At 46.2% G+C, this 25,714-nt stretch overlaps 1 protein-coding gene across 5 annotated transcripts; it reads left to right on the top strand.

Annotated features, from left to right (window-relative positions):
- The first annotated feature begins 261 nt into the window (after window positions 1-261).
- On the top strand, window positions 262-25,368 carry Pdzd4 (PDZ domain containing 4). 5 transcript variants are annotated; one of them, XM_051178310.1, is made up of 9 exons: window positions 289-405; window positions 8,671-8,697; window positions 19,189-19,424; window positions 20,594-20,684; window positions 21,148-21,246; window positions 22,505-22,567; window positions 22,933-23,034; window positions 23,199-23,309; window positions 23,483-25,368. In XM_051178310.1, exons 1-9 carry the CDS (start codon window positions 346-348, stop codon window positions 25,010-25,012), a joined length of 2,319 nt encoding a protein of 772 aa, XP_051034267.1. In that variant the 5' UTR covers window positions 289-345; the 3' UTR covers window positions 25,013-25,368. The 5 variants fall into 5 exon arrangements, with proteins under 5 accessions (XP_051034269.1, XP_051034268.1, XP_051034270.1 ...); XM_051178309.1 differs by having other exon boundaries at window positions 19,189-19,442; XM_051178312.1 differs by lacking the exon at window positions 8,671-8,697 and having other exon boundaries at window positions 262-405.
- The last annotated feature ends 346 nt before the right edge of the window (window positions 25,369-25,714 follow it).

The following is a 25,714-nucleotide window of genomic DNA, read 5'->3' as shown; positions in this document are numbered from 1 at the left end:
CACGGCCCCTGACGGCCCCAGCGGCCAGGCGTGCTCCCGCGCCTCCTGGGGTGGTGCGGTAGCCAGGCAACGCCCGGCGCTCCCGCCCATCCCCCGCTGCCCTTTTTTCCCTGCCTGGGTGCGAGGGAGCATGCCTGTGTCTGGCTTCGGCCAGCAAAGAGTTAAGTCGAGGGGCGTGGAGCTGCCTTCCTCTTGGGGGCGTGCCCCCCTCCCCCGCTAGGCGGCTCGGCCCCCCGCGGTAGGGTATGGCCCAGGGCCCGGGTCCGGACCCCAAGGTCCCACGCACCGGCCAGTGAAAGACGCCTTCCTCTTCCCGCCCTCTTCTTTCCCTCGCCGGCCAGCACCATGGGATGTAATATGTGCGTGGTCCAGAAACCGGAGGAGCAGTACAAAGTGATGCTTCAGGTAGGGCGCCTGCGCTGCTGGGGCAAGGGGCGCAGCCGGGCCAAGGAAAACTGTAAACCTCAGGGGAGGGCCACGTGGAGGTGGAGAAGCAGGTGTGGGGAGGGAGAGAGCGCTCAGAGAGGAAAAGGTAGGAAGACGATCTCAACCTCATATGATGCTTGATGGCTGGTGATGCCCTGTAGGAAACCATCTACGGATGGAATGAACGGGATGGAGATAGGTGTTTGAGACACATCACCAGGCACCCTACCCAAATGCATAGGGGCCACGAACCGAATGTCCAGATCAGCCCAGGTGGGAAGTTAGGTAATTCTGTCTCTGAACTGAGAGGCGCTCTATGGCCCCTGCACGATGGACGTTGCGTAGCAACCGGCTTGGTTCCCAGCGCACTCGCTCCCCTGGTTGAACCCAGAACCAAAGAAGCTGTAGAGTTCCCGCGGGCCAGAGGGCAAATCGTGTCCTGGCAGGCCAGACTCAATAAATAGACAACCAAGCTGGGTTTGGATACCCATTCTCGCACCCAACTCTCTGGTCTGACCCAGTCATGACTCCCAGGCCTCAGGCATCTTGGGTGAGTGGGTAACACTGGGATCGGTGATGCCCAGTATGCGCTCTGCCTGTTAGCATCCGCTTTGGCTTGCTGGGCCTTGGGGACAAGAAGGGCAATGCTAGAGACACGTGCGGGCGGGAGGAGAAACCCTGACGCATCCCCACTCCTTGAGCTCAGCCACGAGTGGGGTTTCCTTGCCTGTGCGTGTCGTAACTACGTGAGTGCGTGCCTGTGCCCTGTCTGTGTGTGCGGAGGCTCTCCATCCCCGCCCGTGTGTACTTTTTGTGTGCACTCTGAGAGTTGTTTAGAGAAATGTGTCCCAGATGATGTTCACTGAGATGCACAAGGGCTAACTAAGTGTAGAGAGGAAGAGATCAAAGGGAGTTAGGAGCAGGAGCAGATGTGGGCGCAGACAGGTGAGTTTAGTGACTTGTGCCTCGACTAAACAAGTGCGCGCAGAAGGTGTTGATTCTGAGAGAACCTGTAGACTCCTTGACGAAAAAAAGAAATTCCTTTCAGGAACTCGACGGGAGTAGCAGTAGAGATGGTGTCAACCATAATAGTGGGGTGGTATTGAGGTGGCTTCAGTAACTCATCATTCTTGCTGTGATCTTATTTTCATTACTAGCAGGACTAGGAAATAATGGGCAAGAGATGGTAGGCAAGGGATGGTCATGTTCCAATCTGTTGGGGCTTCTGATCTCTTCTACTTGGCTCTGGATTCCTTTTTTCTGTCCTCCCGCCGTTTCGCTGTTGTTTCTCCTGTCTAGTTCCCACTGTTTGGAGCCCTCACCTTCACCTGTTCGTTGCCAACCTTCTAGTGGTATTCATCTGGAATGACCTAGCTTGGAACCTACGAAAGGGGTTCAGTAAAACCCATTGGATTTCAGAACTAGGGCTACCTCTATTGGGGTTTCAAAGGGCTTGAAGGATGAGGTGACCCTAGGCGGGAGAATCCCTGCTGGACTTCTTAAAAAGAGAGCTCCCACCTTACAGAAAGGACTTGCTTTCAGCTAGGTGCCTGGTTAGAAGGGAGGCCATGTCAAGCAGCATTCATCCTCTGTGCTCAGCTTCCATGGGATGCTACTTCTTTAAAATTCGGACACCAATTTTCATTTTCTTGGTTCTCCTTGGCAGACCAGATGGTTTTCAAAGGCAGAGCTATCCTTTCAAATTAAGTAAAAACAAAAGGAAGGAATGTAGAAACTTTGGAAAGCGGTGAAAGCTATTCCTTAGCCCAGGTGAGGAGCTTGTGAGAAAGGGATATTCATTCATAGGCCTCAGGAGAGTTTCCTTAAACATGTGCACTTCCCCATATTGAGTGCCCTTCTTCCTTCCTTTCTTCTTCTTCTTTTTTTTTTTTTTTTTTTTTTTTTTTGTTTTCTTTCTTGTGTTTTTCTAGATAGGGTTTCTCTGTAGCTTTGGAGCTCTGTAGACCAGGCTTGCCTCAAAGTCACAGAGATCCGCTTGCCAATGCCTCCCCAAGTGCTGGGATCAAAGGTGTACACCACTACTGCCCAGCTTCCCTTCCCTCCCTGTCTCTTTCAAAGTGACTTCATTCTTATCAACTGATGGTCTCTGAAACTTGCTGGTAGAGCCTTTCTCACCATGACACACTAGAACTTAAAATAAAACCATAGCTTTATTAACATCAAACTTACAATACAATATCTTTTCAAAGAGTACAATTTGGTGCTTTTGACTATTGTGGATAATGCTACAATGAATACTGGTATACAAATGTTTGAATCCCTGCTTTCAATTCTCTTGAGTAGTACTTAAAAACAGAGTTGCTGGATCACACAATAATTCCACCCATTTCTTCCAATGGTACTATTTAACACTAACACCAGAATTGTATAAGAGTTCCAATTTCTCCACATGCTTATCAACACTTATAGCTAGCTTATGATATAAACTGGCATCTTTTTGTGGGTTTTTTGTTTGCTCACATGTAGTGCTGGAGATGGAAGCCAAAGACTTAGAGGAACTAGGCAAGAGCTTTCATTGTGTAGTTCATGATTTGCATATCTGTTTGCTAAATGCTGTAGAGCTTTTTTTTTCTTGTGCTTATTGTCCATTTATATATCCACTTTGCAGAAGAGTCAATCCATTATGATGGAGCATTGTAAGAAGTATTGAAGTTAGGAAGTAGTTGGTCCTCCAGCTTTTATCTTTTTAAAAATTGTTTTGTCTCTATTGGGTCCCTTGTTTCCTTGTGAATTTTTCGGTCAGCTTGTTTTCTGAAAATTAACTGGGATTTTGATTGGGTGGAATTGAATCCATAGCTCAGATGGTAGAGTATTGCCTGTTTATTTGGGTCAGGTTTTTATTTCAAATATAACTTGTTTAATTTGTTAAGTTTGTGTTAGGATTTATCATCATCGTCATTTTTAATTGTGTATGGATCAGGTGGCCTGGTGCCCTCAGAGGCCACAGAGGGCATCAGAACACCTGGGACTGAAGGGACCCCTGGAATGGACATTTGTAAGCCATGTGGGTACTGGGAACTGAACCCAAGTCCTCTGCAAGAAAAGCCAGTGCTCTTAACTAATAAGCCATCTCTCCAGTCCAAGTATTTTATTGTTTTTGATGCTATTGTAAGTGGAATTTCTATTTAAAACAGCCTAACTATATTCCAGGTTAGTCTAGAATTTACTATTGTAGCACGACAGGCTTAAACTTTTGCCTCAACTTTTCAAGTACATGAGCCATTGTGTCTGGCTTGTAATTTTTCTCTAAATTTCATTTTGTCTTTCTCATTGCCAAAGTATAGAAATACGTGTCCGTTCCCCCCACCCCCAGACATGGTTTCTCTGTGTAGTTTTTGAGTCTTCTGGAACTCATTCTGTAGTAGATCAAGATGGACTCGAATTCACTGGTTTTCTTTCTTTTTTTAAAAAAATAAGTTTTTTTTTTTTTTTTTTTATGTTTTGTTGTGTGAGGACATCAAATCCCCTGGAACAGGAGTTACAGACAGCTATGAGCTGCTCTGTGAGTTCTGGGAATTGAAGAGCAGCCAGTGTTCTTAATCTCCAGCCACCTCCCACTGATTTTCACACATTAATCTTGTATTTTGCAGTCTTAACTTAATTTGTTTATTCTACACCCTTTTTAGCAGTTTCATCAGAAATTTCTTTATACTGTAATTATGTCTTGATAAATAGAAACAAATTTACTTTTTTCTTTCTTTTTTTTCTTTTTTTTTTTTCCTTTCTTTTTTCTTTTTTCTTTTTTTTTTTTTTTTTTTTTTTTTTTTTTTTGGTTTTTCAAGACAGGGTTTCTCTGTGGCTTTGGAGGCTGTCCTGGAACTAGCTCTGAAGACCAGGCTGGCCTTGAACTCACATAGATCCACTGCCTCTGCCTCCTGAGTGCTGGCATTAAAGGTTTGGGCCACCAATACCTGGCTAAAAAGGGTGAGTTCATGTTGAGGTAGAAATAGAGTCTTACTGATGCTTCTGCTTGCCACCCCCACCCTTTATCAGCAGACTCTCTTGTCATTCATGTATCTAACAAGGTCCCACATTCCACAGACCTTATCTTTGTCTTCCTTGTTATCCTAAACTTGTCATTCCTTCTATGTTGGTGCTTAGTAAATCAGCCTCCACAAAGGTACCTGCTCTCTCCACTGGAAGCCACTCATTTCTTCTAGGGAGCATTATGCCCATGTACAACATTAGAAGGGTGAGTTTAGGACAGAGCTAAGATGCTAAGATATATAACCATTCCCCACCCCCACTTAAGACACAGTTTCTCTGTGTATCCCTGGCTGCCCTGGAACTTATTCTGAAGACCAGGCTGGCCTCAAACTCACCAAGATCCACCTGGTTCTGCCTCCCAAGTACTAGGATTAAAGGCTTGCCACCACCACTGGCCAGATAGGAGTCAGTTTTTTACCATGTAGGTTCCTGGGATACAATGTAGATGCAGATCTACATTAGGTCTCCTGCTCCCTCCCTTATCCTCATGTAGCCCAGACTGGCCTTGAACTCTCTGTAGTTGAAATGATCTTGAACTCTGGATTTTCTCCTTCCCCCTTTTTGAAATAGGCTTGTCTCAAATGTGTAGATGAGATTCACACTTAAGCCTTTGGTGTCAAATAGCAAATTATTATTATTATGTGGGTCTGAGGACTGATCATGGGGCCTTGTATATGCTAGGCAAATGCCCTACCACTGAACTGCATCCCTAACTCTTTACCTCTGAGTTCTGAGGGCTGTCTGATCCATTGAAATAAATTGTGACAAACATTAGCAGTTGCAGGGATGAGCAGTGCAGTAGGGGTATCCAGATCCTCAGGTATGACACCAATCACTACTGTCTCTGTTACAATGGTTTTGTAGGTATGTAGACATAATATGCAAAACCTGTTTCACTTCACATTCCAAACACATGCAGTTATCATATGGTGATTACTCCAGTTAACTTCAAAACTTAGAACTTCATGTTTATACAAGTATAACCCACAGTAAATGTGTTTCTTTTCAGCCTTGTGGGGTATCTCCATGGCCTACTCTTTCCTTTTCCTCCAACAGGTTGATGTGGTAGTAGGTAAGAGTATTTCTGCCCCCAACCCTTTCCTGTGAGCAAGTCCATGGATGGCTCTGTGCCTCGATTTCCCCTACTTGTTAAGTAATAGTGAAAGAGCACTTGTATATAGTGGATGAGCTAATGAAAGCTGCTTGAATGTATCTCCTTCGTGGTCAGTGTTGTATTGAAATCCATATTGTAGAAAAAGCAGGTAATGGGTATCTGAGTCCTAGCAAAAACTACAGATTTGGGTTAGACGCATGTACATAATGTGAATGCTAGACTGGTTGGTAATACTAATATATCTAAAACTTTTATGTCCTTTTGTAAAAATAAAAATTCATATAGGCTTCAGAGGATCAAAAAAGTTATAAAACTTGGATCCACTTCTCACGTCCAAAGGACTCCAGATAAGTTCAGCTTAAGTTTTCCCTATCTGAGGGATGTTATTTTCTCTCTGCTGGTCTTGGGACTCCTGCCCTTCCAAATTACTAAGACTATGGGCCTAAAAGTTCCAATTAGGCACATAAATTTTAACTTCTGTTCGTAGTTTGAACTTGTCTCAACAGGTTTCCACTTCTGGCAGACACATTCAAGCATCAGGACCTGTTTAACATCCAGGTCTGATGAAGACTGAAGACTTTCTTGTCTTATTCTGAGAGTTTTCTCTAATATGAAAGAAAAGGAAGGAAAAAACAGAGGAAAGGGCTCGAATTGTGAGGAAGTAATAGCACGCAGGGTGAGTTAGGACAGGGACAACAGTAGAGGCATACTTTGCACAGAAGGAACAGGCTGAGACGTTGCAGGCCCAGGTGCCAAGATACCTTCCTTTTTCATAATGAATTCTGTCTGATCTTTACTACTGCTTGGAGCAGATAACATCATTCTATCATTCTGATTATGGCTAACTGTGTACCTTGCTCTTGCTTTACCAGGTAAGCTGGAGGTGGTGGGAGCTTTGACTCTTGGCAGCTTATATTCATTGTGCATGAGAAAACTGAACAAAAACACCCAAAGGGCATGGTTTCAGGAAGTTGGCTGTTGACCTTATAGGGCATTCCTGCTTCCTGTCAGCTGGCCTCTGGAAAGACAGCCAGGTCTTTGCCTACTCTAAGGCCACACAGCAGCTTTGGGAAAGTGGAATGAATGCTGGAGCCTGAACTGTAAAAGTCTTTGTAGAAGAGTCTAGATTCCCTCTCTTAATTCATGAACTCCTCCACCCCAGGTTTATCCCCCCCCCAGACTTCACCCCCACCAGAAGGAGATCCTTGTTCAAATGTAAATCCAGATTAAGGGCAGTGGGGTTGGGGGCTGGTGTTGGTTTGTTTTCTGGAGTCTGCATTTCCTTCTCACAAGGTGGGAGTGGGGTTGTTTTTCACATAGGAATTTGAAAAAGGTCAGTGGAACCCTCAAGTTGCTTTAGTATCAGTGGGGAAATACAGTATCTTTACAAATAAATGGTAAGACCTCACCACAGACCTATTAAATTACAAATCTAGGACTTCCAGAGGACATTGAATCAAGCCTTAAGGGGCACAATCTATAGTCTATTCTTCTATGCCTTGTGCAGCTGACTCTCCTAACACCATGCACATTTCTTTGGAACATACCCGTTTCCTCAGATACTCAAAAAGATCTTGCAATTCTCTTGTCCTTGTCTGCCTTCCAGCTCTAGACAGGTCGGTTCTGGATGGATACAGAGACATTAGGAGTGGTGAATGAGCAGCCACATAGCCTTTCCCAGGTTGGCAGATGTGGGTGGAATGTGTGCTGTTTCCATGCTACAAGTTAAGACATTTTATAGCCATCAGTGGCTTAGGCAAGGGTCAACCCTGCTACTGTGAACAAGAAAGAAGAAAATGTACCTTATGGTAGGAATGGTGATAAAGGTATAATTCCAAGATTGGTGAGGCTGGCTAGCCTGAGCTTTATGGCAAGACCCTGTCACAAAAGTATACCTTATAAAGGGAGCTTTATTTACAGCCACTACCTTGACTATGTGATGAAGCTGGCATCCCCAACCTTGGAATACAATGGGACAGAAGTAAGAACGCTGTCACCATATGTCCAGTGCTCTCACCAAAATAGTCTTGAATCTCATTACAGAGAACAAGTCATTAACTAGATTTTGGGATATTCTTCTATAAGGACTCTGCCAAGAGGCCATGTCATGAAAGGTGAAAAAGAAAAATGGATAGGTTGTTTAGACTAAAATAATGTGTGCTCCTTGATTCGATCCAGGATTAGAAGAAATTATAAGGGTGTTATGATATTTTGTTTAATCATACAAATAAAGCTTGCCTGAATATCAGAAAAACAATTGCCAAACCACTTAAGAGTTCTTACCTCTATGAAGGCTGAGACCAAAGGGGGACGGGGAACAATCCTGTCCTCAGGGTGACTGCATCTGTGTCCCAAACCTCAGACTGCCCTGAGTCTGCATGGAGCTCCTTCCTGCCTTATATTCGTCTCTAGTGCTGGAATTACTTGTCATCCATCCCAAGTGCTGTGATCAAAGGTGTGAGCTCTGTTTCTCTTTTAGACTGATTCACTCTCATGTATCCCAGGGTGGCTCTGAACTCACAGAGATTCATCTGCCTCTCCTGAGTACTAGGATTAAAGGCGTGGCCACCACTGCCTGTAATACTCTGTGGCCAATTAGTGGCTTAGTGTGTTTGTGGGGGATAACTAGTGGCTTAGCTGTGCACTCTGATATTCAGGCAAGCTTATTTGTTAGATTATAAACAAAATACCACTACAGGGTGTCATGGTACAATTGGAGAGTTTCAGAAGTGCCAGGTGGGAATGGTGATAAATTAGATGATATGGTCAATGGAGTGATGGTTTGGGGTTGTCTCATGCTTCTGCAAATATGAGTAAGTAAAAACAGGTGTTTATTCTTCTTGGAAGGTGACAGTTTGAAACCCTGAGTTGGGAAAACATAAATGGAGACTTTTGTTGGGCCACTGAGTTGGGGGAAAGGAATAAACCCAGAATGTTGAGGACCTGCTGTATTTCTTTGGGATTTCTTTTTACATTGTTGATCGGCTCACCTCGACATCCCAATAATATTCGTCTGGGCATAGGAGGCTGCTTCTAGCATATCTCCTGCGTACTCTGGAGAACAGAACAGCCAGCAAGTCGGTGGGAAATGGAGGCTAATTTCCGGTTTCTTTTCTCCTCAGCCTCAGAGTCTTCATCTGAAGAATGGGGTAAGCTGACTGATTGTGGCATCCGGGTTACGTAGAAATGATGTAGTTTCACCTGCTACCCCTCTGGTTGTTCATGAAAATGCAAAGGACCATTTCTCAGGCCATATAGGCGATCTCAGACCTTGCAGGGTACTCTGAGGTAGGGCTCTTTTCTTTTGGCCCTACCTTCCCATTGCGTTTCTGGAAACCTGGGAGGAGTAGGAAGGCAGTGCAGAGATCCGGCTGGCCGAACAACACAATGCAGGGGTGGGAAGACCGGTTCTGGGGTCCTGTTGAGGCCTCAGTGCGCCTGCTTGTGCCTTGTCACCGCTGTGGCCGCTGCAGCCTCCACGCTCCCTTTGTCTGCAGCTTCCGATCCAGAAGGCGGGGCCAGCGCTCCTGGGGCCCTTTGCATATTTGCCACTACCTCATAGCCCCAGTCACAAAGTCTTGTTCCCTACCCCTTTTCAATCTCTGGCCTTAAAGAATTCTTTCCTCCACTAATCTTAATCAGCATTCATGCCTTTCTGACAAAGTGTCCCTCTCCCCACCCCCATCCCCCCAAAAACAAAGGGAGCAGGTGTCCTGAGTTGCTCCCATCCACCTTTGCAAAAGCTTCCAAGGAAGGCTATACCTACTCAGACTGAGCTTTGTAATCTGTGTGCCGCCCCTGTGCCCCCCCCCATTTCCTTCTCCATCCATCTTGTTCCCCTCCCAAGTCTGGTTTCTTGCCCTTGGCTTCTCTCTTGAATTTATTTTCTGACCAGTCAATGTCAAGGTGCCCCAAAGCCCTCCACTCATTTTTCCACTTCATGACCTCCTCCTCATGATCTCAAATCAAGAAAGGTTTTTAATTAAATTCAGTAACACTTGTGCTTACTGGCACATGCCTTTAATCCAAGACCTAATTCCAGCACTTTAATCCCAGCAGAGGCAGGTGGATCTCTGTGATTTTGAGGCCAGCCTGGTTTACAGGGTGAGTTCCAGGACAGCCAAAGCTGCACAGAAAAGCCTTGTCTGAAACAAAACAAATCAAGACAAATAAACAAATAGAAACCAAAAAACAAACAACCCAGCAACAATGGTTACAGAATACTCAAATTGGTGGCTCTTGCTAAGTATAGCTAGCATTGGAGATGTTTATGGGTCTCAGGATCTCAAGCTGCAAGTAAGGAAACATGGGGGCCAGCCTATAATGCCAGTGTTTAGAAAACAAAGGAAATAGGAATAGGAGTTTAAAGATAATATCTGCTACAGAGAGTACATTATAGGTAACATCCTTTCTGAAAACAAGGAAGTAAGCATTCCATTTCTAGCTAAGCCTCAATCCTGGACCCTCCTCTCTTTTGTAAGGACATCCCTGGTCTCTGTGGACATTGGCAACAGCTTTCATCTTTATTGTGGTAAAATACACATAATGTAAAATGTGCTATTAGTGACATTTCATCTATTCACAATGTTCAACCATTAGTACTTTCATTCCAGAGTGCGTTCATTGCCTCCAAAGAGAACTGAGACCCATTAAACTGCCACTCCCCCACTCACCTTCCTTTAGCTCCTGGCAACCATTACAGTGTTTTCTGTCCCCATGGATTTGCCTGATGGAAACCTTCCATTTAAAAGGAATGCCATATAATATATGCCTTTTGTGTCTGCTTTCTATTGCTTAATATACATCATTTTTAAGGTCCATCCATGTTTGGACATCTCAGCAGGTTCATCATTCCATTCTGTGAGAGAACAATAATCTACTTTGCATGTATCTCAACATATTTAGTGGTTGGCCCTATGTATGCAGGGGACCCCCAGCCTACTTGGAACTCAGAGTTGCATGTCCATTTGCCATTTACTTCTGGATATAGCTCTATCTGTTCCATCCTACCACCTTTCAATTATATTTTGTTTTGGTTTGGCTTTGTTGAGACAAGGTTTCTCTGTGTAACAGTCCTGGCTGTCCTGGAACTCACTCTGAAGACCAGGATGGCCTCAAACTCAGATCCGTCTGTCTGCTTCCCAAGTGCTGGGATAAAATGTCCCAGTTATATTCTTGAGCATGGGGTGGGGCTGTGTTACAAGTCCTGTACTCCCACAGAGAAGCAGCTGCCACTGGTCCTTCTTACCTTTCAACTTTTTTCCTTTTAGTGTAGAGTGGGAGCAGAGCTTCTCCCCATCTTCTCAGTTTCCAGGCTTCTACCAGCAATCAGCAGTGTTTTGCCCCTGCGACTATGGGCAACTCTTATCACAAGATGCCCAGTCTGAGTGTCTCTGACAGGACACTGGAGATGGCACATTGGGGCCCCATTTTCCTCACATATACTACATTCACAAAGCAGATATCCATCCATAATCAACATTAGGAAGGTAGAGACAGGAGGACAACAAGTTCAAGAGTTCAAGGCCAGCCTGAACTACAAAGACCCTGCTTTGGAATGAAAAGAATTGCAGCCAGGCAGTGGTGGCCCAAGCCTTTAATTCTAGTACTTGGAAGGCAGAGGCAGGCAAGTCTCTGAGTTCAAGGCCAGCCTGGTCAATTTGCTCTAGGCAATTTAAACCTGAAATAAAATAATGATATTGGGTGATGTAAATAGGTATCTGTGTAGCATTATAGATGCACTAAACATTTCCTGGTTGTGTGTTTAATTTTAGATATTTTTTCTTTTCTTTCTTCCTTTTTTTTTTTTTTGTTTTTTTTTTTTTTTGGTTGTTGTTGTTTGTTTTGTTTTGTTTTTTTCAAAACAGGGTTTGTCTGTGTGGCTTTGGAGCCTGTCCTGGAACTAGCTCTGTAGACCATGGCCTCAAACCTGCCTCTGCCTTCCTGAGTGCTGGGATTAAAGGTGTACACCAACAACATCTGGATTTCTTTCTTCCTTCCTTCTTTTCCTTTCTTCCTTTCTTCCTTTCTTCCTTTCTTCCTTCCTTCCTTCCTTCCTTCCTTTTTTGGAGTTTTTGAGACAGGGTTTCTCTGTACTACTTTGGATCTTGGCCTAGAACTCTCTCTTGTAGACCAGGCTGGCCTCAAAACTCAGAGATCTGGCACCACCACCACCTGGATTTTTTTTTTTTTTTTTTTTTTTTTTTTTTTTTTTCATTTTTTGAGACAAAGTTTCAATGTGTACTTCTGGCTGGCCAGGAACTCACTATTTGAATCAGGCTGTATTGGAACTTTTTAAGAGATCTGCCTGCTTCTGCCTTTCAAATGCTGAAACTTAATGCCTGTGTCACTATGTTCAGCTTGGTTGTATATTTAAAAAGTGGTTAGTTTTGTGTTAGGTGTATTCTACCACAGTAATAACACTGCTTCGAATGTACTTGTAATTAAAATTGAATAATAGTTCCTTTAAAGGCATTTCTTATTACTTTATAGAAGACTATTTTATACTTTGAAGTAAAATTCTGTTGGCTGTGTGTCTGGAGGGGATACTGAGTCAGGCTGTAATGAGGAGTGGCCAGTGCTATATCTGTCCAAACTCAGTAACAAATCAGGAAGTGAGAAGACCTGGGTGTTGTCATCCAGAGGAAACAAAGTCCCAGGCCAGGGGATGGTGCCCCTGGGTGGCAATTGCAGGGGACTTTAGTATAGATCTTTGAGACTAGTATAGATCTTTGAGACGTTCTGTATATTTTGTGTGGTGCTGTGCCTACTTACTTCTATTGTTTCAAAGAAGATGTGACTGTGTACAAAATCAGTGGTGCTAGTGAAGCATGAAGAAGCCTGTGAAGATGAGTCATTGGCAATTGCAGTGGATTTGGAGGTATAGGAAGTGTTGGGAGATAAGTATTCTTCTGGTTTGTTACGAAGTAAGTAGGTTATACTTGATAAACGTTTTCTGCCAATAAATAGTCTTTCTCAGTAAGTGACATTTTTCTAATACTGGAAACAAAGAAGGTTCCTTCCACATTGCTCTAAAGGAGGTACAGGCTTGGATTTGATGAAGGAAATAATTTTTAGCCACAACCCCCTGTAATGGAGATGCTACTAGACAATTGATCTGTTGCTAAACTACACTGTCAGTCCAGACAACTTCTGGTATTGAATGTTTTTTCTTTGAGACAGGATTTCATATATTTCAGGTTGGCCTCTACCTCCAGAGTGTTGGGATTAAACGTGTAGTAAGTTACCACGGCTCAGCTGCCTGCTTTCTCCCTCCCTCTCTTCCTTCCTTCCTTCCTGTTTATTTTTTGAGGCAGGGTTCTTTTTTGTAGCTTTGTAAACCAGGCTGGCCTCAAACTCACAGAGATCGCCTGAGTCTGCTTTCTTATACAACCCAGGACCATGTGCCCCATTAATGGTCTGGGCCCCTCCTATGGAGGCATTTTGTTAATAAAGACACTTTTTCCCAGATGTGTTTACCTTTGTGTCAAGTTGAAAATACAAAAATTTAAAAAAAAAGTACAAGTTGTCAACTTGATACACAAATATATCACTTATTAAGCCATAACCTTTCCTTTCTTGTTTATCTCCAAGATCTAATATATCAGTATCAAATCTCAATATAAAACATTAAAAGTCCCTCTGGGCATTGGTAGCATGTGCTTTTAATTCTAGAACCTGGGAGGCAGGTGGATCTCTGAGTTTGAAACCAGCCTGGTCTGCAAGAGCTAGTTCCAGGACAGACTCCAAAACAACAAAGAGATACCCTTCCACGAGAAACAAAAAGAAAAATTTTTTTTGAGACAGGGTTTCTCTGTGAAACAGCCCTGGCTGTCCTGGAACTCACTTTGTAGACCAGGCTGGCCTCAACTCACAGATCCACCTGTCTCTGTTTCCCAAGTACTGGGATTAAAGGCTGGCATCACCACCACCACCACCACCACCATCACCCACCCACCCACCCACCCACCTTAAATTTTTAATTGATTTGTGGTGTATTCATTGTGTGTGTATCTTACATATACATGTGTGTACAGGTATTTGCATCTGTTTGCATGCATGTAGAGGCCAGAGGAGGAGGCCAAATGTATTCTTCTATCACTGTTCAACTTTCAGTGAACCAGCCAATGGGCTTCTAGGACCTACATTCCTCAGTCCTCAATTCTGAGACTATAGGCACATGCTCTTACATGGGTACTGGTAATTTGATTTTATAGACTCATACTTTCAGAGTCATCTCCCAAACTTTCTTTCACTTGTATATTTTCTTTTGTTTTTTAATTTTTTAAGGCAGGGTTTCTTGGTGGTGTCTTGGAACTCACTCTATAAAGCAGGCTGTCCTGTAACTCGGAAATCTGCCTGTCTCTGCCTCCCAAGTGCTGGGATTAAAGGTGTATAGCACCACTCAGTGCCCAGTTTGGCCTTAACTCTTTACTTGACTGAGAATAACCTTAAACTCTTGACATTCTTGCCTCTCTCTACCTCCTGTTGCTGGGATTATAGAAGTGTGCCACTGTCTGGCCTTGCACTTTGTTTTTTGTTTTGTTTCCAATGTTTTTGAAGGTCAAGAAGTGACAAACAGGTGTTGAAGAGTATAGACAAGAGTTTTTCTATTTTCTGGCAATCACTACCAAATAACCACACCGAGGCTTATTAATTATAAATACTTGTCCTTAGGCTGGGCAGTGGTGGCACATGCCTTTAATCCTAGCACCCATGAGGCAGAGAAAGGTGGATCTCTGTGAGTTTGAGGCCAGCCTGGTCTACAGAGTGAATTCCAGGATGTCCAAGGCTACTCTGTGTCAGCAACCCCCACCAAAAAAATGACCCTTCCTGTTGCCTGGCAGCCCAGGCCTGAGATGATAAGGTCCCTTGGCTCTGGCTTGTGGGTGAAACCTTCTGACTGTGGATATTGAACTCTAGCCTGAGTGACTTGAGGCCTTCTTGACTTGACTTACACACACATAAGTACTTATGAACAAGGTACAAGAATTTGCCCCCGCCTCACTTTGGGCCATGGCAGCCTACACACTTTTTTTTGTTTGTTTTTGTTTTGTTTGTTTTGTGTTTTTTTTTAGTTTTTTTTTTCAAGACAGGGTCTCTCTAGCATTGGAGGCTGTCCTGGAACTAGCTTTTGTAGAACAGGCTAGTGTCAAACTCACAGAGATCTGCCAGCCCCTGCCTCCTGAGTGCTGGGATTAAAAGCGTGTGCCACCAATGCCTGGCTTCCCACTTGTTCTTTAATGGAGGTATTTATGGCAGATGTGAAACTGCTGATGCATCACCCTTGGTCTTCCTCTCTCAGACAGATTCTGTGTAGTGATTTTCATGCAGGTTTTCTGCTGCTGATGTCTTTAAAAGAACCCGGTATGAATCAGATGGCGTGTACCTGTTACTTCATAGGGCAGGAAAATAGATTTCTAGGGCTAGCCTCTGCTACAGAGAGTTAAGAGGCATCCTGAATAACTTAGTAAGATTATGTTTTAACTCCCCTGCAGAAAGAAACACATGTTCTTCCATAAACTGCACAAATTTTGCCTGTGTGCTATACATCTTCTACCAGGATATAAATGCCCTTAGTCCAGAACACACACATACTGTAGTCCAGAATATGCTTTTAGTTGGCACATGTTGTGAGTCTTTCTCTGTCTCACCAGCCAGCTTGCAAATCATGAGACTTCTTCTTATTAATTATGAATGCTTGGCCAGTAGCTTAGGCTTCTTTGTAACTACTTTAAATTAACCCATTTCTATTAATGTACTACTAGGTGGCTCATGGTTTGTTCCCTCATCTCCCAAATGTCATGCTTCTTCCATGTTTCCTTGAGTCTACCCTTCTTACCAGCATCCTTGTGCCTGGAAATCCTGTCTAGCTATCGACCATTTAGCTTTTTACTAAACCAATCACAGTGACATACCTTTACACAGTGTAATCAAATATGTCACAACACAATACATGCTCTTAGTAGTTTGGTATCCCTAGTCCTAATAATCCTAACAGGCATCCTTTTCATCTAGCACTGGGCTGGTTTAGAACACCTTTCCCATGAATGGCTTTGCTGCCCATTGATGTCCTTTTCTAAGTAGTTACTGAGTTTTGTTTTCTTAGTGCTGTATGATGGTTTTCCTTGGGCTAGTACTTGTACAGCACTTGTTTCAAATGCTTCCAATTTTTTTTCTGTTCTCATTTTCATATTTGGAGTGTCCTCTTTCCTATATCCCATTCATTCCCAAGGCAGGGTGTTTGCCTTGCTTCAATTACATGACTGGTCTATTTGGATTTGTTTGGAGCTTGTAACAGGTGACAGCAAGGGATATATGAGTGCAGAGGGCATCCTGAGTGTCTTATAGCTGAGTCCCAGCATTTGGACACTGCTGTTTGTGTAAATGAAGGGGAGGAAGAACGACTGGATTCCTATGCCATTTTTTTTCTAGTCCTGGAAACAGAATCCAGAGCCTTGTGCATGCTAAGCAGAAACTGTACCACTGAGAGTAGTCTGAAGGTCAGAAATGCCTCAGGCAGACAGGATTCCATGTAGGATAAGAGCTGCTGTTGTCTCTAGCCATGTACCTGGTCCCACACGGCTTTGTGCAGTCAGTCAGTGCCTTGTGTATTTCCATCTTATTGGGAGCCTTTATCCACTCTAGAAGGATTTCTTACTTCTTCCTTGTAACAAATTCTTTCCTATATACCTTCACTAGTTCTTGATGGTTGCCATGATCTGAAGAGGGAGAGGAGTCCAAGGAGTTGACCACTACTTAGGCCAGGAGAGCCCTCTGATCTTCTATAGGCAGTCTCTTTTGCTCCTTTTCTAAGGTGCTAAGAGTGTTCCCAGCCCCCACCTGCCTGCCCTGCAAGCTCTTCCCTGTGCCTGGTTTCCATGGTAACATGGCTGCTGGGTAACTTAATGATTCCAGGGAGAAAGGCATTCCTGTGGTTCTGTGTCACCTGAACATCCCACCCTGTGCTTGTGCTCTTGGGATTTTGCTGCCTTGGGATTTTCAGGGTAACTCCTCTCACACAGAAACCTAGATCATCTCTGACCTCTTCTGCCTCTTTGTTTCCATTTAAGAGTAGTGATGAGTTAGCAGATGTTACAAAACAAGACTAAGTTGTGAGCTGTATTCAAGCCACAATGAGCAGAGTAAAGAAATGTGAAGCCACACACCATCAAGTGTTTACTTCCGGACACACAGAATGGAAATAATGCCAAGCACACAGATGACAGTGGAGTGTAGTAAAGCAATTAGAGAGCCAGGAGGCTTAGTATTTATTGCCTTTGTTTCTAATTCTATTCATTCAGCTGCAAGTTCTCAGTCACAGTGCTGATATGCATGTCTATTTGTAACAGCAGACTCTAGCCACTGCTGGGGAGGCCATTCCTCCCATCCGTGTCAAGGGCCTTTCCCTGCACACACCCTGGCTAGTGTCCTGTATATAGTCCTTTCCTAGTCTCCCTGACTAACTGTGGCCCCTATAGAAGACTGCTTTTCTGGCTCTCCCCTTCCCTTTCTCCCTCTCTATGTTCTTATCACCCTCCTTCCAGTCTCCTCTTTCCCATTTTTTGTTTTGTTTTGTTTTGAGGTAGAATCTCATGTAGCTCAGGCTGATGTTTAATTCTCCATATAGAGGAGAATGACCTTGAACTGATTTCTGTGCCTCCTGAGTCATGCTGAGTGTGCCACCACACCCAGCTCCATCTAATTATTTAGAAATACTATTCTAGAATATGTCTTGCTTAAGGGAAGCTGTTTCCCTTGAAAATGTTCTAGTAATTCTGCTTCAAGAAAGATTTATCTACTGTTGATAACTACATATTTCACAAAGATACTTGAAAAATATCCCAATTCTTTTTTGTTTGTTCTGTTTTGTTTTTCAAGACAGGTTTTCTGTGTATAACACCCCTGGCTGCCCTGGAACTCACTCTGTCGACCAGACTGGCCTCAAACTCACAAAGATCTGCCTGCCTCTGCCTCCTGAGTGCTGGGATTAAAGGTGTGTCACCATCACCCAGGTACTAAACACTTTATATTAAAAAATTGCAAATGGTCTTGCTATATAGTAGGGACATGAGCAGTATGATTTGAAGGATCTCCCCTACCTTATAATATACATAAAAAGAAGACTGGCAGGATTTCTTCTAATGCATGGTTTGTTATGTAGCTAAGAGTAACTTTTAAACTTCTGATCTTCCTACCTCTTGCCTCCTTTTTCCAAGGTCTTGTATTAAAAGGCACAAGCCACCATACTCATCTCTTCTTTTCTTAGGGTTTTGCTCTGTATGGCCTCAAACTCACAGTGATCCTCTCCAGCCTCCCAAGGGTCACCTCTATTTTTGGCCCATCACTTACTTTGCACCTACACAAGGATGCTGCCTACCTCTTTTCTAGGTGGGGGTGATAGCTGGCTCCATACCAGTAAGCTCATCCCAGTAAGGACCAATGGGTATGGTCTTGCTCACTCCAGAAAGGTTTTTCAGCACCTACCATCTCCAGAAACTGCTTCCTGCTTCCCTTGCTGGCCTTTGACAAGTGCCCTGATTTGCGGTGGCATCTGCTTGTTATGTCCCATCACTTTTTTTGTCCCATATCAAAAGAAGATTTAAGGAGTGAGGCAAACTGCTCTAGAACTTAACAGACTGGCTGGGCTGTAGGCAACCTTCTGCCAAGAGGTACTTACTTTCCCACCTAGTGATGGGCTTCCTTCCTTTCCCAGCCAGGGGCTTGGCCTGCTTCTATCTGAAAAGCCACTCCCTCCACCCCTAATTCCTACCCAGCATTCTGCTCTTTCTACCTAGCTGTTCCCAGTCCTGCTTCTGCCTCAGGCATCCTCCTTTGCCCGTCATTCTGGCCACTACTGTAAGGCTCTCTTTAACTCAATTTGTTCACCTGGCTGAACCTCACTTTCCTCATCTGCTCAACAGAGGCATTCCTTGTGTCTCCCTTAAAGTTGTCAGGTTGTTGGATTTCATGGGGACTCATTTTTGGAGCCCTGCCTGCAACCTGGTGCATGGCAAGTGCCCAGGAAATTGTGCTGGCCTTGTCACATCTTTTACGACACCTTGTAATTCTACATCTTTTTTTTTTTTTTTTTTAAATGTCAGGAGGTTCTCTCTCTTCAAGACGGTTGTCATCAGGAGGAATAGCCCATTTCCTTGTACATTTTACTGTTTTCCCCTTCCCTGTGGGTTTTTTTTTTTCTGTACTTGATTGTGTGGCCCTAGTGTTGGGTGGGCACAAATTGACATTCACTAAGGCTGACTAGATTATCTCAGTCATCAAGAAGGGATGCTAGATCTTCTAGATGCTAGAGGAGAGGCAGACCCTGAAGGGAAGATTAGAGGGCTTTCCTTCCTGGTGGAGGAGCGACTGCACATGTTTTCAGGTGATGGCAGAACCCTGTGCAGACACTTCATCACTAAAGAGTTACAATACTCAGACAGATTCTGGGGTGGAGGCTGTCAAATGGGTCTGCCTGGGAAGGATGGCACCAGGGGTAGCTATGGCTGTGGGTGGAGAGCATATGCCTTGACTGAAGAGGTCTGGGTGCTGGCTAGCAGTGCAGGGTCCTGCTTGCCTTCACCTCCAGAGGGGAAGAGCCAGCCCATGAGGATTCTCACAGAGGCATATCTCTGCCACAGGTGAACGGGAAGGAGCTCTCCAAGCTGTCTCAGGAACAAACCCTGGAGGCCCTGCGTGCCTCCAAAGAGCCCCTGGTGATCCAGGTGCTGAGACGCAGCCCCCGTCTGCGGGGGGACAGCTCCTGCCATGACCTTCAGCTGGTGGACAGTGGCACTCAGACCGACATCACCTTCGAGCATATCATGGCACTGGGCAAGCTGCGCCCACCCACCCCACCCATGGGCGTCTTGGAGCCGTACGTCCTCTCTGAGCTGTGAGTTGCCCTCAGGAGGGCCTAGGCCCTGCCTCCAGAGAGGGCATGCCATTTGGGGCAGTTGTCCCTGTGTGACCCACAGGTGGCTTGCTGCAGCTCTATCCATGGTGGTGAAACCCAGCTCAGCTGCCACTCTTGAGCAGAAAGCAGGTTCCTTAATCTCTATAGCTAACAGTAGCACTTGGACTCAGGAACCTCCAGGCCTCTGGCCTCAGGTTTGGCACCAGCCAGCAGAAAGGCTAAGGGGGAGCCTATGTGCTCGGTACCTGGCCGCTCCTCCATCCTCTTTCTTCTGCCCCATCTTCTCTGCCTCCTCACAAGCATTTCTCCTTGAATCTTATTGCATCCTTTGCCTGTCCCATTCTTCTACCTGCTCTGAATTTCCTCCATCTCTTTGGCTTCTTTCTTTGGCCCTCTCAAAAGAGGGGCCTTTCATCCTGGCTTGGTGGCTGTGACCATATGAACAGCACTGACTCATTCTGCTAATCCTACTGGGAGATTCAGGGAGGTGGTCCTGGGAGCCCTTTTTGTTCAGAGAGGTAGGCCACAGGGCAGTGGGTAGTCCGTCTTAATTTTGGGGTAAGGAGGGCAACCCCTCCCTGGAGGCAGAGGGGTGCTTGTCTGTTCTGCAGAAAGCCTGGATAACTCCTGAGGGTTCTGCATGAGTGGGAACAGTGCCAGACATAGCCTAGGCACTTAAGAGTTTTGGAGAAGACAGTCCCTGGTCTTGGAGATGAGATGGGAGAACTAGGTGTGCCTGCCTAGGTTCTTAGGATGGACCCCTTCGAGCTCTTACTTGAGGAACATTCTTGATCCTTCCACAGCATTTGTGTAGATCAGAAAGGAGGGTTTAACAGGTAGTGGTGGTACATGCCTTTCCAATTGGGAGGCAGAGGCAGGTGGATTTCTGTGAGTTCGAAGCCAGCCTGATGTACAAAGTGAGATCCCTGACAGGCTCCAAAGCTACACAGAGAGACCCTGTTTTGGGGTAGAAAAAAAGAATTCTACAGGCAGCAGCTTGGACACCTTCCCTAGAAATTATATCTAGAACAGGGTTCTCTGCTTACTACACTGGGACTGGCCAGCTTGGAGCTGGGGCTAGGGTACCAAAGAAACAGATGGCCCATCTGACCCCCCCTTCTCCTGGGCAGCCCCCCCATCAGCCATGAGTATTATGACCCAGCGGAGTTCATGGAGGGCGGCCCACAGGAGGCAGAGCGAATGGACGAGCTGGAGTATGAGGTGAGCCTAGTGGCTGGCCTGGCCAGTCTGACTAGCCAGAAAAGCCTGAGCAGGCTCACTTTCTGCAGCTCTGCCCAGGCTTGGCTCCTGCTGCCCCCTTGTGGCTGGGCCTCATGACCCTTCCCAGTAGAGAGCAGCCTGAGTCAGGGAGGGTGTGGGTGAGGTGGTGTGTTCCTTCTGTCTGTGTTGGTGACTGTGTCCCATGCATGTATGTGTCCTGTGTATATATCCTATGTCTTGGGCGTTTCCTGGTAGGGAAACCACTGAACACTTGCGACACTTACAATGGTAAGAGAAGGGAGCCCTCAAAGCCAAGGGCTGCATACTCAATTCAGGTAACTGAAGCAGAAGACATGGGGGTGTTGGGGGTGCTAGGGCTAGGGTCTGGGCCAGGTCTGCAGACACCCCTGCTCATACACTTCAGTTCTTTATAACTCTACTTCCTCCCATACCCCTGTGGCAGGAGGTGGAGCTGTGTAAAAACAGCCACCAAGACAAGCTGGGCCTGATGGTCTGCTACCGCACAGATGATGAGGAGGACCTGGGCATCTACGTTGGAGAGGTATGGGGAGGTGCTGTGACAGGCTATGGCACACAGAGCCCTAGAGCTGTTCTAACTGAGCTCTGTGGTCTCTCCACAAAGTCTGTCAAAAATTTAGAGCTGCCCATAGACCTAACAATAGGTTACTGTCGGTTGTGGGTGTCAAGGCCAGCGTAGCTATGGTTTCAGTATATCCAGGGAGACAGTCCTGTCTGTCCAGACATCAAGGACTTAAACACCCCACCTCTTCTCTCCCCATTTCATTCACTTTGGAAGATGTCTATGTATCCAGCAGCAGCCCCTCCACTAGTGCTATCTACAAAGCTACCCTTCCAAATGGAAATAGTCCCACTGCCCAGAACACTCCAGATTCAGATGTATGAAGAAGTATCCAGCCACTTGCCAGTACTAACCAAAAAAAAAAAAAAGCCTGAATTTAGTGTGGTAGCTCAGCCTCTATAATCCCAGCATTTTGAAGGGTCAAGAGTTCAAGGTCACCCTTGGCTTTCATAATGAGTTTGAGGTCAGCCTGAGTTGTTTGGAAACCTATTTCAAAAACACAAGTCAGATGTGGGTAATGTGTCTTTTTAAACCCAGCACTGAAGAGGCAAAGGTATGTAGATTTCTTTGAGCTTGAGGTTAGCTAGAGCTACACAGACTGTTTTTAAAAAGTGTGTGGGGATATGGGGGATAATCTGGAAGTATGGTTCTTACTGGTCTTCCAGAGGACCTGAGTTCAATTCCCAGAAGCCACATAAGATATCTCACAACCACCTCTAACCCAGCTCCAGAGCACCCAACACCTTCTTCTGGACTACCACCAGTACCTATACTCAGATGTGCACATACTTAAAAAATGAAAATAAAACAAAACTTTTTTTCAAAAGTATAGTTCAATGGTATAGTTCAGTATTAAGTGCTTCCCTAACATACACAAGGCTCTAGGTTTCTTAGCACTGAAAAAAAAAAAAAAAGACTTTGATGAAATGGTATAGCAGTATAAGGGATAGATGTAAAATACAGAAGTGTTGGGTAGAGGCTAGGGAGCTACTTCTGATCATTCTGCATCTTCCAAGCTGAGGAAGCAAACTGCCTGGGCCCACAGTCCTGCCCCTGCTCCCTAGACCTTGGAAGCTGTTACTCTGAGGTGAGGTGGTAAAGAGAGCAAGTCTGGCATTTGCCTTGGTAATACACCAATGTGCGGCTACCCATACGTACCCACTTGTGCTGAAAAGGACACCATAGGTGCCCAAGTCCCCAAGATGCATGTGTCCTGCAGGTAAATCCCAACAGCATTGCAGCCAAAGACGGCCGGATCCGTGAGGGAGACCGAATCATCCAGGTGAGCACTCATGGTCAGGTTGCCATGCCTGCCTTGTGGCAGCCCTATCCTCTCTCTTCATGGTCCATTCCTAGATCTTTTCTGCTGAGAACCTAACCTTATACGCTGGAACCTGGACCAAATCTCGGTTCTGTTTAACTGTCCTAAGTGGCTCACATGTATCCCTGCCAGCATCCCCCACCCCCGCCCTCTTTTCCCTTTATCTCTGCTCCCCATTCTCTGAGCATACATGCTCTTGCAGAGGCCAGGCCATCCTTTCCCCTGATGCATTTTGCTTATCTATGCCTTCCCAGAGTTCAAGATCCTGTCCTTAGCACAGAGTCCTCCATTATCATTCTTGTTGATTGTCCCCTGGACCTCTGCAGATTAATGGAATGGATGTCCAGAACCGAGAGGAAGCAGTGGCCATCCTGAGCCAGGAGGAGAACACCAACATCTCCCTGCTGGTGGCCCGTCCTGAGAGCCAGGTGTGTATGTCCACCTGATTAGGGTGACATAGAGCCCCTCATAGGTTTTCTGTCTTGAAGCTACTGGTCTGTTTTACTTCACTGAGAGCATAGGACCTAAGGCAATATGGAGGGGCATTGGGGAAGTCTTTAAATTATTGGCTAACTTCTGTCTGTCTCTGCAGCTAGCAAAGCGGTGGAAAGACAGTGACAGAGATGACTTCCTAGATGACTTTGGGTCTGAGAATGAAGGGGACCTCCGTGCCCGGAAGCTGAAGTCACCCCCTGCCCAGCAGGTAAGGAAGGATGATGGCCTGATTAGTGGAGAGGGAAAGAGGAGAAAGGGGCTGTAGGAATACATGGGTTTCTGACCTGGGCCTGGAGAGGAACAAGCTGTGAACTTCTTTCTAGTACTATTACATCATACTTGTCTATGGGAATCTAACTGACTTTATCATTTCTCTTCCAGACTGGAAATGATGAGAAGGGGGCTCCTGAAGGGGGCCCACGACTAAGCAACAGCCAAGAGCTGGACAGCGGGGTGGGCCGGACTGATGAGAGTACCCGCAATGAAGAGAGTTCCGAACATGACCTGCTGGGGGATGAGCCCCCCAGTACCACCAATACCCCTGGAAGCCTGCGCAAGTTTGGCCCACAAGGGGATGCCCTGCAGAGCAGGGACTTCCACTTCAGCATGGACTCTCTGCTGGCCGAGGGGGCAGGACTGGGAGGGGCTGACCTTCCTGGGCTCACTGATGAGGAGTATGAACGCTACCGGGAACTGCTGGAGATCAAGTGCCACTTGGAGAATGGCAACCAGCTAGGAATCTTCTTCTCCCGGGCTTCCAGTGGGAACAGTGCCCTGGATGTCAACCGCAATGAGAGCCTAGGCCATGAGATGGCCATGCTGGAGGAGGAGCTTCGGCACCTAGAGTTCAAGTGCCGCAATATCTTGCGGGCACAGAAGATGCAGCAGTTGCGGGAGCGCTGTATGAAGGCCTGGTTGCTGGAGGAGGAGAGCCTCTATGACCTGGCAGCCAGTGAGCCCAAAAAGCACGAGCTGTCTGATATCTCTGAAGTACCAGAGAAATCAGACAAAGATAGCACCAGTGCCTACAACACTGGGGAGAGCTGCCGTAGCACTCCACTGCTCATGGAGCCTCTGCCTGAGAGCCCCCTGAAGCGATCTACTGCTGGCAATTCCAACTTGAACCGGATCCCTTCTGGCCCTCCTGTCATCACCCACCCTAAAGGGGCTCCTTCACCAGCCAAGTTTCGATCACTCTCTCGGGATCCTGAGGGGGCCCGGAGACCGCACACAGAGGAGCGTGTCCGCCGCAGTGCCAAGACAGGTATTACACTGGAGCGTGTAGGCCCTGAAGGCAGCCCTTACCTCTCCAGGCGCCGTCATGGCCAGGAGAGTGAGCACTACCACAGCTGTGTGCAGTTGGCCCCACCACGCACACTGGAGGATCTGGGCCATGGCTCCTTGAGCTTGGCTAGTGGTCCTCGGGTAAGTGGGGTGGTGGCTGCAGCTGTTGAAGCACCCCGCATGGAATGGAAGGTGAAGGTGCGAAGTGATGGAACCCGCTATGTGGCCAAGCGGCCTGTGCGAGATCGGTTGCTGAAGGCGAGGGCCCTGAAGATTCGTGAGGAACGCAGTGGCATGACCACTGACGATGATGCAGTAAGTGAGATGAAGATGGGCCGCTACTGGAGCAAGGAAGAGAGGAAGCAGCACCTGATCCGAGCAAGGGAGCAACGAAAGCGGCGTGAGTTCATGATGCAGAGCCGCCTGGAGTGTCTAAGGGAGCAGCAGAATGGTGACAGCAAGCCTGAGCTCAACATCATTGCACTGAGCCACCGTAAAACCATGAAGAAGCGAAACAAGAAGATCCTGGACAACTGGATCACCATCCAGGAGATGCTGGCCCATGGTGCCCGCTCAGCTGATGGAAAAAGGATCTACAACCCTCTGCTCTCTGTCACCACTGTCTGAGCTGTCCCAGCAGGAGCCCAGTGCAGGCCTACAGAGCCTGACCTTCACCCTTCCTTAGAATCTAGTATGTGTCTGTGTGTGCTTGCACGCTGTGCTCATGCACACTCCTGTATCTGTACGTGTGCACAGGACTTTGGTAATAGAAAGCCCCTAAAAGGAACCCCTCTCTCTCACCACCTATTTTCTTTTACCCAATAGGCTATGCCAACAGCCAGCATAGAGGGTATACCCATAAAGGGCACCTGTGTGTGCATGCATGTTTGTGTGGGCACACAGTGTTCTTGGTTTGTTCTTGGAGACAGGGAACTCATTACAGAGAGAGGTGAGGTGGACTGTCCTAAGCACAAGAGAATGACCAGCTTGCTGAGCACGGCCTCTCCCCACCCCTGGAAGCTGCAGTTATTTGTAGACAAAGGCAAACCTGAATTTTGTGGCTTTTTTTCCTTTTATGTGCTTGTCAATAGTTGTTTTCTGTTTTGTGGACCTGCTCTGGGGGTTGGCAGATCCTTCAGGCAGCCTGACAAAGGTAGATCCCACTGAATGCTGGCTGGGAAGGAGGTTGGGGGGAGGAAAGGAGGGAGGGTTGGGTGGGAGGGAAAGCAAGGGAGTGGGGAAGAATAAGCAGCAGCTTTCCTGGTGGTCTCTACTCTGAGGGGTGGCAGGGAGGATCTGAGTTGGCTTTCAAGGTACACCCATGGGGCC

Source organism: Phodopus roborovskii, unplaced genomic scaffold (genome assembly GCF_943737965.1).
Source record: "Phodopus roborovskii unplaced genomic scaffold, PHOROB, whole genome shotgun sequence".
Classification (NCBI taxonomy): Eukaryota; Metazoa; Chordata; class Mammalia; order Rodentia; family Cricetidae; genus Phodopus; species Phodopus roborovskii.
This window is presented reverse-complemented; position numbering and strand designations above follow the sequence as displayed.